General features: G+C 38.9%; 1 protein-coding gene across 2 annotated transcripts; it reads right to left on the bottom strand.

Moving 5' to 3' along the window:
• Positions 1–11,849: 11,849 nt before the first annotated feature.
• Positions 11,850–13,588, bottom strand: LOC126334889 (actin-related protein 2/3 complex subunit 4). Of its 2 annotated transcripts, none has more exons than XM_049997589.1 (2): positions 13,248–13,588; positions 11,850–13,157 (listed from the first exon to the last, which is right to left on the bottom strand). In XM_049997589.1, exon 2 carries the CDS (start codon positions 13,001–13,003, stop codon positions 12,497–12,499), a length of 507 nt encoding a protein of 168 aa, XP_049853546.1. In that variant the 5' UTR covers positions 13,004–13,157; positions 13,248–13,588; the 3' UTR covers positions 11,850–12,496. The 2 variants fall into 2 exon arrangements, with proteins under 2 accessions (XP_049853546.1, XP_049853547.1); XM_049997590.1 differs by having other exon boundaries at positions 13,493–13,588.
• Between the last annotated feature and the right edge of the window lie 5,452 nt (positions 13,589–19,040).

The raw sequence follows: 19,040 nt of genomic DNA, 5'->3' as shown, positions 1-19,040 counted from the left end.
TTCTCTTAGAAATGTCAAGGGCAATAATACCCATCATAATAAATCATCCATATGTTGCATTGTGATTGTTAGCTATTCAACAAATTATACGCAGTGCTCTAAAGAAAAGGATGAGCAGAAAATCAAATTCCCACAGCATCACATAATCATTGCAATTTTCACAAAGTCTGTCACAATGACAGAGAGTAAAATCGCTCATTTTGAAAGCCTAGCCTGTGGTGATGGATTTTTCTGAACATACCCTATATCTACCAAATGATCCACTTTTATTTGTTTATACTAAAAATGCTGCATGTAAGTTTATGATTAAAGAAAGGTGAAACCGTATTAAATTTACACCAAGAAACAGCACCATGACATCTACACGGAATTTATAAGAATCTACATCACAATAACAGGACAGGCTGTTGTTAACAAAATGTGGATATGGATTAAAAAGAGACTTCTTGGCATTTATAGACTGGTGTGCAAAGGATGAAAGTAACTTAGGTATGATATGTCACTGCAAAAATAACATATCTCAATAATACTTCAACCATACATAGGAAGAATAACTAAAGAGTGGTACAGAAGGTAAGTGAAAGAAATAATGCACACATACAGAAATGACATTTTTGTTCAAAGATAATAATTACACTCTAGTCACCCCAATTTATGATGGTCCTGTAGACATTACGAAAGGAGGGATATGATTCTCAACAGGGCGTGTGATCACCGTGGATGGCAATGCCTTCTGTGCAGTGTGCCCCCATGCTGACTACAAGCTTGGTAAGGATTTTTTGTGGAGTGGCATTCCATTTCTTCCCCAGCCTGCTGACAACTACGGGGTGGTCGATGGTGCGTATGGATGTTCCACAATGTATATCCCCAACAAATCCCACTCATGTTGAATGGGACGTATGTTGGGGGGGAATGGGTGAGCCAGTCCATTTGCCGAGTATCCTCTTGTTCCAAAAGTTGCTTCACGTGCGATGTTCATGGTCGGCAACATTATCCACAAAAAAAAGTCTGGTCAAATGCATCCTTGGAAAGAGGGGAACTAGTACATTGTCACAATGTTGACAAGTGAGAGTACAGAGTTCAAAGATTTGGAGGGCAGTCTATCTATGCAACATTATGCATCTCCACACCAAAACAATCAGGTTCCATAATGTTCCTAGATTCATATCATGTTCCCACCTCTCACCCTGTGGGGGGGTGCACCCAGCACTTTCTAAAAATGATCATTTTGGTGGTCCAGGTGTGGGAAGTTGTTGCAAGGGCTCATTGACCTCCAAATATTTGAACATGGTACACTTACCAGACATTGTTATTGTGACATGGTACTCCTTTCCTATGCACCTCTTTTTCTGGTGTGCATTAAGCCCTCACTTCATTTTTATGGTTGACATTGTGCAACCACATCGAATAGTGCAGATGGAGGAGCCCTTGGAATGAGAGGATTTACAGTGACTTCACTCCATGTTTCCCCAACTTTATTGAGCACATGTGGGATGTGTCAAAGATATGTTACAGCACATCCACTGACGACAGGATGGAGGATGTTGCAGAACATGTCACATCCTATTAAGATCCATGTCCTGCCTTTTGTAGTTGGGCCTGTTTTATGTGAAATCGCCCAGGTGTTTGTGAAAATTTGGTGTAAGAAAGTACAAAATGAAATATGGTTAAAATAATTTTTCAACTTTTTTTGATGGGTTATAGTTAAGCCAATTTCAAATGTGGGTCATTTTCACAATGTGACATCGAGTAACAAGATGGCTTTCAATTTGTAACTGCTGTAACTTTTTAATTTATTAATCAGTATTAATTAATTTGGTTTCACGGTCAAGGTAAAAGAATCAACTACAGTATAAAATTAGTAAAAAGGGGTAATCGTGCATAGAAATTTTTACAAATCTCTAATGAAATTTCACCATCATCATTTTTGCTTCACATAATACCCATTAACATACTTTCAATATTAAAAAGAAACTGGAGGGTGTTTTTCTCTTTCTCGCTAGATCTTGCACTATTTCAATAAAGCTGTAATGATTCTTGCTTCAAATGACTAAACAACAATGAAAAAATCAGTCACTAACTCTTTCTTGTCACCCCTTGCAGACTTTTTATAATACATCCTTGGCTAATTAGACTATTAGTGTCAGTACAAACTTCAATCACCCAGTTCTTTTCTGCAAAAAAAAAAAAAAAAGAAAAAAAAACCACAGCACACACACTTGATTCAGAAATCATGAAAAAACAAATGTTTTATAGGGTTTGTGTTAGCGAGGTGTACCAAAAACTATTAATAGTAGGAAAGAGATTGATTTAATAAACACGACAAGTCTGAATTGAGCTAATACTCAAGTAATGAATATAAGAAGTAGCTTAAAAAATATTGACAGTGTAACATTTGTAGACACAGAAATTGCTGCGACCCTTTCAAAAAGTATGGTGAAAAAGACGTAAATGTTTGAAAGTTGTTTCTTTTAACCTAACCACAGCAAGGAAGCATAAACGTATTGCACTTACCTAGGTATTAAGTTTTGTGTAATATGCTGTCAGTCAGTCTTACCTCCTACATTATATAGCTTTCAGCAGTGGATGAATGTGAAGTTCTACATCAACTCTGCAAAACACATTTAAATGCCTGGCAGAAGGTTCATTGAAGCATTTTCACAACATTCTCTTATCCCAATCTTGAAGAGTGTGGAAAAAACAAACACCTGTATCTTTCTGTGCAAGCTCTAATTTCACTTATTTTATTGTAATGATTGTTTCTTTCTATGTAGGTTGGCCTCAACAAAAATTTTTGTATTCAGAGGAGAAAGTTGGCGAATGAAATTTTGTGAGAAGATTCCGTAGCAAAGAAAAATGCTTTTGTTTTGATTATGCCCACCCCCAATTCATGTGTCATGTCAGTGATACCCTCTCCCCTATTTCTTGATAGTACAAAACATGCTGCTCTTCTCTGAACTCTCTCGAAGTACTCTGTTAACCCTTCCCGGTAAGGATCCCATACCCTGCAGCAGCACTCCAAAATGGGTCAGACAAGGGTTGTGTAGGCAGTCTCTCTAGTAGATCAGTTGCATCTTCCAAGTGTTCTGCCAATAAAATGCAGTCTTAGGTCTGCCTTCCCCACAACATTTTCTGTGTTCTTTCCAGTTTAAGTTGTTCATAATTGTAATTCCTAGATATTTGTTTGAATTTATAACTTTTAGATTTGATTGATTTATCGTGTAACCAAAGTGTAATGGATTCCTTTTAGCACTCATGTGGATGACCTCACACTTTTCATCATTCAGGGACAACTGCCAATTTTCACAACATACAGGTATCTTTTCTAAATCATTTTGCAATTTGTTTTGAACTTCTGATGACTTTACTATATGATAAATGACATCACCTGCAAATGACTTAAGATCACTACTCAGATTGCCTCCTAAATCATTTATATAGATACGGAACAGCCTTGGAGAACACCAGAAACTTGGAAATTTGTAGTAAGCTTCTATGGGACCAAACTGCTGAGGTCATCGGTCCCTAGACTTGCACACTAATTTATTTAACTGAAACTAACTTCGCTAAGGATGACACACACACACGCCCAAGGGAGGATTCAAACCTCCGACAGGGAGGGACCCACGCGAAACATAACAAGGCGCCTCAGACTGCAAGGCTACCCCGTACGGCTAAGAGAACACCAGAAATCACTTCTGTTTTATTTGACTTTCCATCAATGACTGCAAACTGTGACCCCTCTGACAGGAAATCACGAAGTTGGGGCAAACTGCCAACACCCCCCCTTCCCCACTCATAGGGAAATGAAACAATATAGTGTAGTCAGGTGTCTTTCTTTCGAGAAAATGATTTGCAAGTCTGTATCATGCCGGTTCTTAACAGGGCCAGAACTGGAACTTTTTTAGTACAACTTACAAGTCACCGTCCGTCTTCCACAATATTAAAAATACTTCATACCTCTCAGTTTGTGTCCGACCCCACCACCCTCCAGAATACATTTGACCCAGGTCTCATTGCTTATCATTAAAATTTCAGCTACCTGTCTCAGAAGTGGTACATGTTACAGTGGAACATGGCAGTGCTGAGTGCACGGAGTGATAATAATGCAAAAAATTCAGAGAAATTTAGCATAAGTTGAGTTTAAGAGAAAGTAATGAAAAAATCCAAACATTTTTAACACTACTGAATACATGGTCACGATATTTTGTCAAAATAAAGCCATAAGTGGAATACAGAATAGGTAGGATGTGATAAAAACAAGTCCAGATTTGGATGTGATAAAACATGTCCAGATTTTCTACTATGATGGTGATGTAAGTTGGTTTTCTGCTACTGTCTGTCTATTCAGAAAATGTCAAAACAGTTTAGAAGACAAAAAGACATCAGGAAGATGTGTACTTACCTTTCAAAGAAAAATAAGCTGTTGGTTGTTTAAAGTTGTGTGAGCTTTGCTCTACAGAAGGATTAAAGGAAACTGCTCACCGTAAAATGGAAGTGCTGAGTCATCAATAAGCACACACAAAAAGAAAGAAGACCTGGTAGCATTTCGAGAAACTTTTTCTAGATTAAATACACACAGAAAACCCACAGAGTTGCATACATACACCTATGCCCCTTCATGGTACTGGCTGGAAAAACAATGCCTGTGCTCTGTTTTGATAGACGGACTGGTTTATGGTGAGGGTTATGTGGTGGGGTGGGTAGAGGGAATGCTTACAAAGGAATCTGTGGTGCACCCACATGGCACACTCCTATGCCAATCCGTTTCAAGAGCCATCTAGAGAAAACCTTCCTTGCCCTCCAAGCACTAGTCTGGCTCAAGTTTATTGTTGATATCTTCATGATGTAGACTTGGCCAAGACCCTGTCCTCATTCCTTCACAACTTCAGCACCTTCTCTCCTATCCACTTCACCTGGTTCTCCAATGTGCCACATTTCTGGGTGTTGACCTCCACTTCTGATGGCTCAATCCACACCTCTGTCCACATTAAACCCACTTGTATTTCAACAGCTGCCATCCCTCTCCCATACGAAAAGCTCTCCCTACAGCTTAGCCACTGGTGGACAACTTACCTGCAGTGTCATGAACTAACTTACCCAGTATGCTGTTTATCCTCACATACCCCTATTCCTCCTAATACCATAATGCCATGAAATTAGGGATATCCTACCCAAGAGCCTTACCACCCCTCCTACAGTGATGTTCTGTCACCCACCCAAATGACACAACATCCTAGTCCAACCCTCTGCCAGTCCCATTCACTGTACCTTGCCACAGGGATCATACCTCTGGTAAGCTTTGGCACAAGACTTGCCCAATCCACCCACCCAGTCCTGCCACAGGTATATCCTAACCCATCAGAGGGCACTGCACCCGCAGAAGCCATGTCATACCTGGTTGCAAACACTGTACAGTTTTTGTACGTCAGTATGACTACCAGCCATCTGTCCACCAGGATGAATGACTGCCAAAGAGTTGCCACCATACAGTGGCAGGTGTCACAACATGCAGCTGAGTGCAACACACCTGCTTCACAACCCGGCTGCCTGGATCCTCCCCTCCACCACCAACTTCTCTGAACTACACAAATAGGTGTTATCATTGCAACACATCCTCCTGTCCTGTAATTGCCCTGGCCTCAGTCTCCAGGAACCCACTGTCTCCACATCCTCCATCCAACAGTTTCCCCTTCCTCCATCCTGCCACCCCTCCCCAATTCGTGTCCTCATATCACCTTCAGCGTGTGCCACTCCCCAACAGCACCAACTCTGTGTGTGACATGCCTAGCCCCAATACCTGTCATCTGTCCCTCAAGCATTCCTGTCTGGAAAACTGACTGCCTCCCTCTAAGATGCTAGCCTCCAACTCCTCTCCCTGCCTCCCACCTCTATCTACCCCAACTGACTCAAGCTACAGCACAACCCAATCCACTCACCGAAATGAAATGCAGTACTAGCACTGTTCATCCAGTCAACACTGTGCGAAATAGGATTACTCCAAAGGCTAGCAAGTTATCTTTCATTTTCCGTGTGGCTGTCAATGAATCAATGCTTCTGCTTTTCCATGGGTGGTCTTCTTCAATTTGTTGGGAAACTCACTCAGAATATCAAACCTTGACACTTCAAGCATCGTTATAGTGGATTTTGCAGAAAATTGTGTTTGTGCTTCATTATGCTGCACGAATATTTTCACTGGCAGAACATTCCAGTTACCCTTCATCATTTACTTCAGTGTATTTATTGCCTTTTAATAAAGGTGTCATTTCTTTTCACCTCACTGGATATTTCTTTTAGTTATCTTCTGTACTATACTGTAGCAGTTCTTTCTGTATATGGTCCCAAGTTTCATCATGCAGTGTTACTTGGCAGTGACACACCATGTTAAAGTACCTTTAACCACAAGTTTTGCACATGTTTATATTAACTTTTTCTAATGTTTGCGACCCTTGAGTTGAGAAACTACCACCAACTAAATTACTCCAAGACCAAAAGACCAAGTATCACTGCACAATCATGACGTGAACCAATGTAGTTAATCAAGTACTCTTGCACCCCAAGAAATAAATGTAAAAAACAGCACTTCAAAACCCACTATGACTGCAGATGAAATGCTATAAGAACATCCTTGCAAGCAACTACTGTTGTAACCAGTGTGTCACTCACTACAATTAAATGTTCTTTTAAAAAAATGATTATTTTTAAAAATCAATGAACTGGTAACAGAGCACCTTCTTTGTCAAATAAAATATTTTATAATGGTATGATAATATAATCAATTTTGTAACCATCTTTACAGTGACTCAGCCAGTCTATTCACTTTTCTGGTTGTTAAATATTTCTGACAGATCTAAACATGCAAATTAATTTTCTATCAGTATTTATAATATTATTCATTTGCTAGCTGCCTTTCCTATGTTCCACAAATTACAGACACATGTAGCTCTACTATAAATAGTGTCCACTTCTAAGAGTGGTAAGCATGGGACAGAGGCAGGGGGTGTGGGGATAAGAGGCAGTGCACCAAATGACATAACAAATACTATCATTCTGCAAATGTACATGCCTCTAACATTATGCACAAGAATGTCAGAGGCAGAAACTGTTCATGTGGAGCAGACCCCAAGATTTTCAGCTGCCAGGAGAAAGAACAACACAAGCACATGATCATGTACAGAGACTGAATCGAAACTAGTGACTGCGGAAAATATTCTTTGTGCACAGAATGTATGATACCACACTAGTACTAGAGTATTTTTAAACACGAAATTAGTTACTGAGGATTTCATGACTAACAACCTGTAATATATCTTACCTTTCTCATTTTCTGGTATTGTAGGCCAATGTACATATTCAACAGCTCCTTACCATCATAATAGTTGCTCTTATTGCATGAAAATTAAATTATTCTATCTGATGTTATACAACAAATTAGTCACTGCCACTGATATGCTTTGAAGTTGAGAACTCATTGCCGCGGGATTAGCCGAGCGGTATTAGGCGCTGCAGTTGTGGACTGAGCGGCTGGTCCCGGCAGAGGTTCTAGTCCTCCTCCGGGCGCACGCGTGTGTGGGTGTTTGTTTTTGTCCTTAGGATAATTTAGGTTAAGTAGTGTATAAACTTAGGGACTGATGACCTTAGCAGTTAAGTCCCATAGGATTTCACACACATTTGAACATCCACTACTTAGTAACTTTGTTGTTAAGTGTGTTTGGCTGTATAAGACAATTAACATTTGTGATTTATTCAGATGGCTCAAACTAGAAGAGCATGTGTCAGTATATTTTGCATTCTGTACAGTTTATTACAAACATGCTTCTCAAGACAACTTACATGGATGTGCCAAAACTAAAACCACAAATGAGCATATTCATACTGTGAACATTACGGAATTTAACAACTTGCACATGTAATAGCTTAATGCTATCAGCATATAATAAGAAAGAGTTCAGAACATTTTACATGACAAATAAACTAAGTGAGAGCTTTGTCTATGGATGCTAACAAATAACGAAAATGAAATTCTTACAAATGTTTCCACTTTAGAAACAATGCAACTTAGTTTTGATCTGATTTGTTTCTGTAAATGGCATATGCTACGCACGAAAGAGAAGTCCAAGCCGTTAAGTCAAAGTTGGTAGTTCTACTGAAAATGTCATGAACAGTGGTATTTACATGTGTAGTCCGCAAGCCCCATTACAGTGTGTGGCTGAAGATATTTCTGGTAATACTCTCTATTCCCTGTTACATTTTACAATGGTGTGCAACAACTGTCAGTAAAGACTTTATAAAAGCTTGAATTTCTCCGATTTTTCCTAGCATGGTCACTTCACAAAACATGGAGGAAGAAACATGTTGCCCAGTTCTTTTTGGAACATACACAGTAAAAGTTTGAACAGTCCACGATGCATGATAATGCTTTTTTAATGTCTCCCATTGGTTTATGATCATCTCCATGACATTCTCACACACAAAAAAAGTTGAGAGACATGGTTGACTGGAAGACTCTGAGGGACAGATCCTCCCACGTTAACTAGCAAAGTTTTTATCCATCCTACACACACACACACACACACACACACACACACACACACACACACACACACACACCATTTAAGTGTATCTGTTACATGTTGATGATTACTAAGTGTATCTCTGTAGTAAAGTGTCATTTTTGCACTGTACGGTGAGAGAAGAGAGAAGGCGAAACCCAGTGCCAGCGCACAGCCTACTCCTGAATAGTACCAAGGAGGCCACCAAGCTTAACATCTGCATTGGCAGTGTCACATGCCCTCAATCCATGAGACCCTGTAGAGAGGTTTGGAATTTAATCCAGGACACACCGTAAAGTCTGTGGATCAGGCGTTTTATGCTATCAGCCCCCCTCTCCTAAAAAAGGGAAAGTAGTCAACAGTTCGTGATGCGGCCTGGCTACTACCTATCAAAGTACTGCCCCCCCCCCCCCCCCCAATGTTGCTTAACTTTGGTGATCTGATGGGAACTGGTGTATTCAACAAGGCAAGACCACTGGCTGATCTTTCACTTACTACAGAAACTGCACAGTAGAATTACTATCTGCAATATGTGAGAAAAGGCCTAGATTGCAAAACAGAAAGGTATATTTTATCAAGCAATGCACCACCCTCATAAGGTGATTCAGCAATGAAAAACATATTTTATGTATTAATTGTTATAACATTCAATCCAGTCACCACCATCAACACACACTGATTTCTACTTACTCCCACAACCAAATAAATATGTGAGTGAAACACAAGACATTGGAAAAAATTAAGATAAGATTTAGGTGGATATTTTGCAACCACATCGAGTCAGGATGGAAACAACAAACTGAAAAAATTCTGGCCAGCAAAGAGAACACCTTCTTTCACAGCCAGTCTAAGAACTTTTCACCTACCACGATCCTTGACAACTAGCAGTGCTGTTGCTTAACTTCAATTACAAAGCACAAATGGCTGCAGGCAAAAACAAGAGTCTTGCATGGTACTGCAGCAACACTTAGGCACTGCCATAGAGATGTTTACAAAATCTCATTATGTGATTGGCTGAGGTAGGCACATGAAGCTGCTGCTCCAAGTCCACTACAACTGTTAGGTATCTTCTTAAGTTGATTCAATTATAGCCTCTGCAGGTTGAAATACTGGATTAATTTTGCCTGCCATAATATGCTGTATTCTATTGTATTGAACCAGGGACCTAGAAATAACGGAGCGGGCTTAATCCCCGCTGTAGCCCTCAGGGGCTCACAACCCAACAACAGGCTACAGCAATCCAATCACCCCATTGCCGCCCCACACCAAACCCAAGTTATTGTGCGATTTGGCCCCCAGTGGACCCCGCTGGGAATGTCTCATTCCAGATGAGTGTAACCCCAATGTTTGTGTGGTGTGTGGCAGAGTAATGATGATGTACGCGTATCTGGAGACGGCGTTTGTGCAACAACTGCCAACATAGTGTAACTGAGGTGGAATACGTGGAACCAGCCCCCATTCACTGAGGCAGATGGAAAACCACCTTAAAAACCAACCACAGACTGGCCGGCACACTGGACCTCGACACTACTCCGCTGGTTGGATTCATGCTGGGGACCAGCACACCTTCTCGCCCGGAAAGCAGAGTGATAGACTGCATGGCTAACCAGGCGGGCTGCCATAATATGTTATTTACACTCATCACATAGACCCAACATTTTGCTTTCAATAACTTCTACTGAAAGTACAAACTGAAGAAGAGAACTATAACTACACAAAGCACTGATCCAAGTAACAAATTGTAATTGTAGTGCACATATATTCAATGGTGAATAGAATGGTCTGATTTTGCACCAAAAGATTTTATTTCCAGACTCGCCATACTGAATGTGCAAGCTATGGCTTCTCTAGATTTCTTAAGTAGTACAAATCACCCACCATGCTAGTTCTATTCAGCTAGCATCTTATTTCTGTCTCACTGTCAATGGATTTTAAATCCTAGAACATATTCCACAATATGCAAATGACTCATCAAAGCACTGTGTTAGTTAATGCTGTGTGCTATTCTCAAACTTTTTAATAAGTGCATCACTATCTACTACGGTCTGCTGGTGGCGCAGTACAACTCTGTATAAGGAAAAAAAAACTTCATTTACTGGTCACAGGAAGTATTGTTTGTATTGATAAGGATTCTGGACTGTTGTATTACATAACAAATGAACTGCTACAAATGAAATGTAGAATACACGTCCTCAAGATTACATATAAGTGTTAAGAGGGCTCAAAAACAGAGCAGTTCGAAAAAGCTTCACTATTCACAGTACTACTTATTTTGGACAACAGTCCAGTGAAATGAAATTGTTACCTTTCCTTGCACATAGTCTACATGTCTGTCTGCTGCTCAATGTTCTTTCTCATCAGTGCATCATGATTTATTATGAGAATATATGCTCCATTTTCCACCAAGGAAAGTAAATGATTCATTTTCATATTAAATGCCATCTTCACAGTTCAACTGCATCATCTACAGTTGTGGTATTTGAATGTATCAGCCTCCTAAGAGCTGGACCTATCAACATATCAAATACATACTCCGAAAATACGTAAAGGTTATAATAACTATTGCTTATCTGCTGACAGCAATATAACTTCAATTGTGGACGTGAAAGTGTCTAATGAGAAGTGGAGGCAGGCGGGGAGGAGATCACGTGACGAAAGTAGGAGATAGTCTTTATATGGTGCAAAGATATGCACTGCAACTCTGGTGTCAGTGAAATGTGTTTATCATCACAGCCATTGTCTGCATTTGTTTGCAAAGCATTAAAGTTTTACATTCACAATCGGTGCTTTATCCGGATGATTTTTAAAAAATGTTGTATCTCACAAAATTGATATACTGAAGTGACCAACAAAGTTGTGCGATTGCCTTCTGTCTCAAAATTATTCTGTAACACACTCTAACTAGCTTTTAGAAGCTCAGTTTACATAATTTCTAACAACAGCACAAAAATTTCCTTAATTTTTAATCCTTTAACGATAACAGTAACTGATCTAAACATTAATGGAACAGTATGAAACATTCCTTCTAACAGACTTCAAATTAAATTGCACATAGCAGCTGCTGGTGCAATGTAAGTTACTTTTGTACCAACACTTCAATTTCCAATCAATTCCGGGGAGTACACTTAAAAAGAGGACTAGCATGTAATTAAATAAAAAACACTGAAAAGTTCAATTGAGAATCTACAGTATAACAAAAATTTAGTGTTGGTGTCTTGGGCTATTTTAGTTACATACTTCTCCTGTCAGAAAACATTATTTAGAAATGGTTTCAAAGAAAAATGAAAATTGTATCACATTTCTACAATAAAACCACTTTTAATTATTTCATACAAAAATGTGGTAAGTGGATGACATGAGACTTCTAGGAACAAACTGTACTCTCCTTAATATAGAAGTATAAACTAAACAGTGTTAATAAGTAAACAATGTTTATAACAAAAAATAGGTCATGCAATTTTGTGGATCATACTTTATATTACATAAAACAAAATAGTCTACAAATGCAAATGTCTCATACACTGTTGCTTTCTCACAACAAAATCAGAGCTAACAAAACATTTTTCTTACAATTTTTAAAATTCTAAAACAAATGAGCTATGAAACAACAGTCTTTGCATGAAATTTCACTATGATTCTGGGTAATATATTTGCATGCAAGGCGAATTTCCTTACATGAATCACAGCAAACAGCACCTTCTTATATATTATGTCAGAACTGCAAACATAAAGAAAGCCTAATAACACATTCTTAGCCAGTAAAGTTCATAATCGTAATCACTGACTGCTTTTCACCCACACACTGAGTGCAGGAAAGCAGCAAAAGAGAATATGACTTGGCAGAATTCGTATCAATCTTAGTTGCTGTAGCTCATACATCAGATAAGTCATCTAACAACAAGAAATGCTATTCAACTGCCAAATACTGTAAGATGTAAACGCCATTAAAACCTCTTCAAGAACTCTTCTGAACAAATTCGTGCACGTGCATTAACTGCAAGTTTCATTTCACTAATTTCTTTATCAATTTCTTCCATGAAATGTATGACAAAATCAACCAACTTATGCTTATACATCTGTTCTGTGTGAAAATTAGTGATAAGAAAACTTATATCATATCCTTCAACTGGTTTTCGTCTTAGCACAATAAAATTTTCTGCTCTCATCATCATGAATCTCATGAATTTGTGACACAATATGCGCTCTATCTCATCAGCTTGCTTAACAGCAATACTTATACGGACTGAATTGATTGATGTCTCAATAAGCACCTTTTCTTTTTCATTCCGGCTTATAATTACTGGAGTCAGAAGAAGCTCCTTACTAGTTCTCACCTCCACCTCTGGTTTGTTATGTCTCTCCACAACCTGCGACGAAAAATTGTCTAGGCACATTGCAGCTGTGAGAGTATGTCTCACGGCAGTGAGATACGGCCTGAGGGTGGCTGCCATTCAGACTGGTAATTGCAGCCCTTGCAGTTCTTTGGTGTTTCACAGGTTTCACTTCGTTTGTCACAATGCCAGTACCTGATTTGCAGGTATGCAGGCACTATTTTTTAAGTGCGAAAGAGCCTTCTTCGTTTCAGTCATCCGATGTGACTGCGAACTGTAATAACATAAACAAGAACAATCAGATTATGACAGTTGTTTTACATCTCATAACCACAAATAAACTTATTACACAGGTCATCCCTACCGAATCACTAAACCCTGGAACCAGCAGTTATAGTGTAAAGATTCTAATCACCGTTTTACCAGTCGCAAATGTGTCAGATTACTTCATAACTCAGGTTAGGAAGAGCGGCAAGTACGGGCGTCACCCACTTCGTTTAGTGACAATTCTTTCCATTCCCCTATCTCTCCACAGTATTTTTCTCACTGAATATTGGCTTAAAATATAAATATTTTTATGTAAAACTATTTATGACTAAAAAGAATAACCTGGATTGCAGCAACTGAAACAAATTTCCTCTATCAAGTATCAACATCGATAGCGTAGGTCCTGACACTCCCATGTGCTGTATTTATATCGATATCAAAAGCTCCCGTTACACGTCATTACAGTCGAGTAGCCCCATGAGAACAGTGAGTTAAAAGTACGCAAATGTTTCATCTTCAACGAATCGCATTACAGATTTTATGACTAAATTATACTTCGCGAACTGTAACACCTCATATAATACCTATAATGTTAATTTTTATACATTTCTGTGACACTGATTAGACCATGGTCTACTTTCTGCTCTATCCTCACCGTATCCTGCCTCATTTTGCCAATGTTTTCAATGTAACCTGTATATTATTTCTGTAATGCTTCTGATAGGTCCGATACTATTGTACTAAATGATCTATGGACGAATAAATAAATTAATAATCCTGAATATCACGTCTGTGCAGCCCAAGATCCGCAGAAAGAAATGGAGATAAGATAGACGTAATCAACAAGGTCCAAAAACATGCTTTCGAGCTCCTACGAACAATTTTTTTCCGCCTAAAGCTTACAAGAGAACAGAATGCGTCTGAAGAGCCCTACTTACGTCCCACTCCATCTTCTGCCTATAGGCATGTATAAACACCATTTTATATATTTAAGTAAATAATGAATGATAATCTCGATATTGAGTTAGAACGACTTACTATTTATTGAATAAGTACTTTAAATATAACTAACTCTTTGTACAAGTCTGTTGTATGTTTCAGCAACCTAATTCCACCAGGAAGTTTAAATTTGGTGATGGAACGATTACGCGCCATCAGCGCGCTACCATGTGCATATTTGCATCCTTTCTCTTAGAAACTGCACTCTGAACTGTTTGTTATACGAAATTCAATTACTCTTGCTGTGCATTGTGGTATATTTGTACTGTACTACATTTCAGCAAGGTCACCAATCACCCAACGTATCACTCTCGTGCAATGATCTCCATGGTTGGTTTCATCACAGTGGGAAAAATAATAACAACACGTGCATAAATCAGCTACAGTGGAAGTTTGTTCAGATCATATCTTAACTGAAACCTAAACAAAACCGATTTCAATCCCATTGCACCTTCTGTGATTTTCCCACTTCAGAAGTATTAATATTCGAGGCACGATTCAATGAGGAGAAATATCACACTGGCTTCCTTCAGAGAGGACACCGTGTAAACTGTATGAGTATTAGATGCGTATTATATATTATTACACTGTTGTAACATGTTTGTCTTTATTTCTTGTACGAACGGCCAGTGTACAATATGCACAAACCTGTAATATATGTGACAAACAGATGCAGATTATTAAGGCGAATAGATGGTGAACAGCGACAAATACATTTTATTGGATCAACGAGAAAAATTATAATATAAAAAAATTGCTGTCTGTACTCAACATACAAAAGTAGGTAGGGATGATACTGTCTATTACAACAACTTATGTTAGATTAGATTCAACTGCAGTCACTATTCAGTCAATACATTTGCTTACTACAGCAGAATTGATCATTTCCATAATCACATGTTCTAACAATAGTAGGTATTTTGCCATACAAGATGGCTTAATTCACGTCACGAGAATGTGTGATGGTGTTTCAACTTAGCCCTGTTGTACAGTGAGAACATTCTTGCTCAATAGAATTAATTACTTGCATACTGCAATTCCATGAGTTATGAGTGAATACAGTTGCATTGTGTTGTTGTGGTAAAGATAGGAAAATGAGGTACATTGGAGCCAGCAACACAACATAATAATGAATCTAGTATTGATGTTAATGAGACTGATGGTGTGCTCCAGTTGTAGATGGTACAAACGCTACATCACTAGAAATTGATTTGTGAGCCAAAACCAAGTAGTTAATCCTACATTTAATCCTGTAATTAATACTGTGGCTAAGCCAACCAATAGTCAAGTACAAGATTCGAATACCACACAGCTTTCCAGTTTTAGTGAAATCCTGAAACAATAGTTATCTGAAATATGTAGTGAAATATCCAACTTATGTGATGAAATTTGTATTAAAAATGAAATATCCACTCTGAATAATAAAAGGACTGCTTTGAATAATGAAATGTATACCAATAGTGATATGTCAACTAAATTAGATGATTTGTATGCTAACTTGTTGAGCGAAATTTTTCATAAACATATGAGTTCCATAGCGAAATTGGTGCTCAAATAACAAGTCTGTCTACATATGTACCAAAGTTAACACTATAGTTTAATACCTTCACAAACGATGTAGCACATTTGTCTTTATAAGCACCATAAATAGTGCCAATGGCGATTTGTTCTAATCGAAGCCGCCAGAGTGCGCCAAAGGCTGCAGTGAGCAGTAACACAGAGTACAGCTGCCCTCTGTGGTTTTACCACCGAGGTCGTTGCGCCGTTAAGTGTGGTCTGTCTGTCAACTTGAATTTTGATGCATGTGCAGAATGCTCAAAGCGTGCTATATGTAGCGGAATGGAGCAATTCTCCCTCAGTCTTCGATGGCTCACTTGAAGATAATTGAGAGGTGCCCACTCGCCATATCATAAAATGAATTAAACGACGACCAGCTGCAAGTCTGAAATTTGTCTGAACAAAAAATTTGATATCAACATTAGAATTGTTAAAGCAATCTCAGAAAGTATAGCACAGCATATTTTTCAAATCATCAAAACACATTTAAAGCAAAAACATTATAGTCTATGTATCGAAAGTTTCACGTCCTGATGAGAACAAGTAAGATGTATATAAAAAGTTACAGAAACTTGTGAGTTGTACACATAATATTTTCTTTTGTGCTCTCACATTAAACGTTTTAAATCATCAACAAGAGTTGATCATCATCAAAACAATTAAAAACTCCACTAAATGGTCACCAATTACTGCTTTTTCCGACTAACAAAGCAATACTTGGGAACCTTTTCTAACATTTTTGGTGTAAGAGAAACTGGCCTTAAAGAACCTGGATCTTCTTCATCTCCTACTTCTAAATATGAACTACATCTAGGCAGAATAGTTCTTTTACTCCTCCTGATGATGACCAATTATGATGTTGCCAGAATGACGAAGCCTTACTGTGTGACCATTTTATGATGGTTTTCAGTCTACATAACTACTCTGCAATTCACATTTAAGTGCTTGGCAGAGGGTTCATCGAACCACAACCATACTATATCTCTACCATTCCACTCCCGAACAGCGTGCGGGAAATACGAACACCTTTCTGTTCGATCTCTGATTTCTCTTATTTTATTTTGATGATCATTCCTACCTATGTAGGTTGGGCTCAACAAAATATTTTCGCATTCCGAAGAGAAAGTTGACGACTGAAATTTCGTAAATAGATCTCACCACAAAGAAGAACATCTTTGCATTAATGACTTCCATCCCAACTCGCGTATCATATCTGCCACACTCTCTCCCCTATTACATGACAATACAAAACGAGCTGCCCTTTTTTTGCACCCTTTCAATGCCCTCCGTCAACCCTACCTGGTAAGGATTCCACACCGCGCAGCAATATTCTAACAGAGGACGAACGAGTGTAGTGTAAGCTGTCTCTTTAGTGGACTTGTTGCATCTTCTAAGTGTCCTGCCAATAAAACGCAACCTTTGGCTCTCCTTCCCTCAATATTATCTATGTGATCTTTCCAACTGAAGTTGTTCGTAATTTTAACACCCAGGTACTTAGTTGAATTTACAGCCTTGAGAATTGTACTATTTATCGAGTAATCGAATTCCAACGGATTTCTTTTGGAACTCATGTGGATCATCTCACATTTTTCGTTATTTAGCGTCAACTGCCACATGCCACACCATACAGCAAACTTTTCTAAATCGCTTTGAAACTGATACTGGTCTTCGGATGACCTTACTAGACAGTAAATTACAGCATCATCTGCGAACAACCTAAGGTCATTTATATAGATCAGGAACAGCAGAGGTCCCAGGACGCTTCCCTGGGGAACACCTGAAATCACTTCTGTTTTACTACGAACTGCGACCTTCCTGACAGAAAATCACGAATCCAGTCGCACAACTGAGACGATACCCCATAAGTCCGCAGCTTGATTAGAAATCGCTTGTGAGGAACGGTGTCAAAATCTTTCTGGAAATCCAGAAATACAGAATCAACCTGAGATCCCCTGTCGATAGCGGCTATTACTTCGAGCGAATAAAGAGCTAGCTGCGTTGCACAAGAACAATGTTTTCTGAAACCATGCTGATTACGTATCAATAGATCTTTCCCTTCGAGGTGATTCATAATGTTTGAATACAGTATATCCTCCAAAACCCTACTGCAAACCTATGTCAATGATATAGGTCTGTAGTTTGATGGATTACTCCTACTACCCTTCTTAAACACTGGTGCGACCTGCGCAATTTTCCAATCTGTAGGTACAGATCTATCAGTGAGCGAGCGGTTGTATATGATTGCTAAGTAGGGAGCTATTGTATTAGCGTAATCTGAAAGGAACCTAATCGGTATATAATATGGACCTGAAGACTTGCCCGTATCAAGCGATTTGAGTTGCTTCGCAACCCCTAAGGTATCTACTTCTAAGAAACTCATGCTAGCAGCTATTCGTGTTTCAAATTCTGGAATATTCCATTCGTCTTCCCTGGTGAAGGAATTTCGGAAAACTGCGTTCAATAACTCCGCTTTAGCGGCACAGTCGGTAACAGTACCATCGGCACTGTGCAGCGAAGGTATTGACTGCGTCTTGCCGCTTGTGTACTTCACATACGACCAGAATTTCTTCGAATTTTCTACCAAATTTCGAAACAATGTTTCGTTGTGGAACCTGTTAAAGGCATCTCGCATTGAAGTTCGTGCAATATTTCACGCGGCTGTAAATTTTAGCCAGTCTTCAGGATTTCGCGTTCTTCTGAACTTTGCATGCTTTTTCCGTTGCCTCTGCAACAGCGTTCGGACCTGTTTTGTGTACCATGGGGGATCAGTTCCATCTCTTATCAATTTATATGGTATGAATCTTTCAATTGCTGTTGCTACTATATCTTTGAATTTGAGCCACATCTCGTCTACATTTGCATAGTCAGTTCGGAAGGAATAGAGATTTTCTTTTAGGAAGGCTTCTAGTGATTCTTTACCCGCTTTTTTAAATAACATTATTTTGCGTTTGTTTCTGGTGGATTTGGAAGAAACATTGTGATCACTAATCCTTGTATCGGTCATGATGCTCTCTATCAGCTCAGGATTGTTTGTGGCTGAGAGGTCAAGTGTGTTTTTGCAACCATTTACAATTTGCGTGGGTTCGCGGACTAACTGCTCGAAATGGTGAACAAGTATTTTTGACAACATATCGAGGGAAGGTTGAAGTCCCCACCAACTATAACCGTATGAGTGGGGTATTTATTTGTTACGAGACTCAAATTTTTTCTGAAATGTTCCGCAACTATATCATCGGAGTCTGGAGGTCGGTAGAAAGAGCCAATTATTAACTTAGTTCGGCTGTTAAGTATAACCTCCACCCATACCAATTCGCACGGAGTATCTACTTCGACT

The sequence above is a fragment of the Schistocerca gregaria genome, chromosome 2 (assembly GCF_023897955.1).
Source record: "Schistocerca gregaria isolate iqSchGreg1 chromosome 2, iqSchGreg1.2, whole genome shotgun sequence".
In the NCBI taxonomy this organism is placed as follows: domain Eukaryota; kingdom Metazoa; phylum Arthropoda; class Insecta; order Orthoptera; family Acrididae; genus Schistocerca; species Schistocerca gregaria.
The sequence above is the reverse complement of the archived record's forward strand: the minus strand, read 5'-3'. Positions and strand labels throughout refer to the sequence as shown.

Coding starts and splice junctions, on each gene's coding strand:
- LOC126334889 (XM_049997589.1), bottom strand. CDS start 13,003: ATGGCAGCCACCCTCAGGCCGTATCTCACTGCCGTGAGACATACTCTC.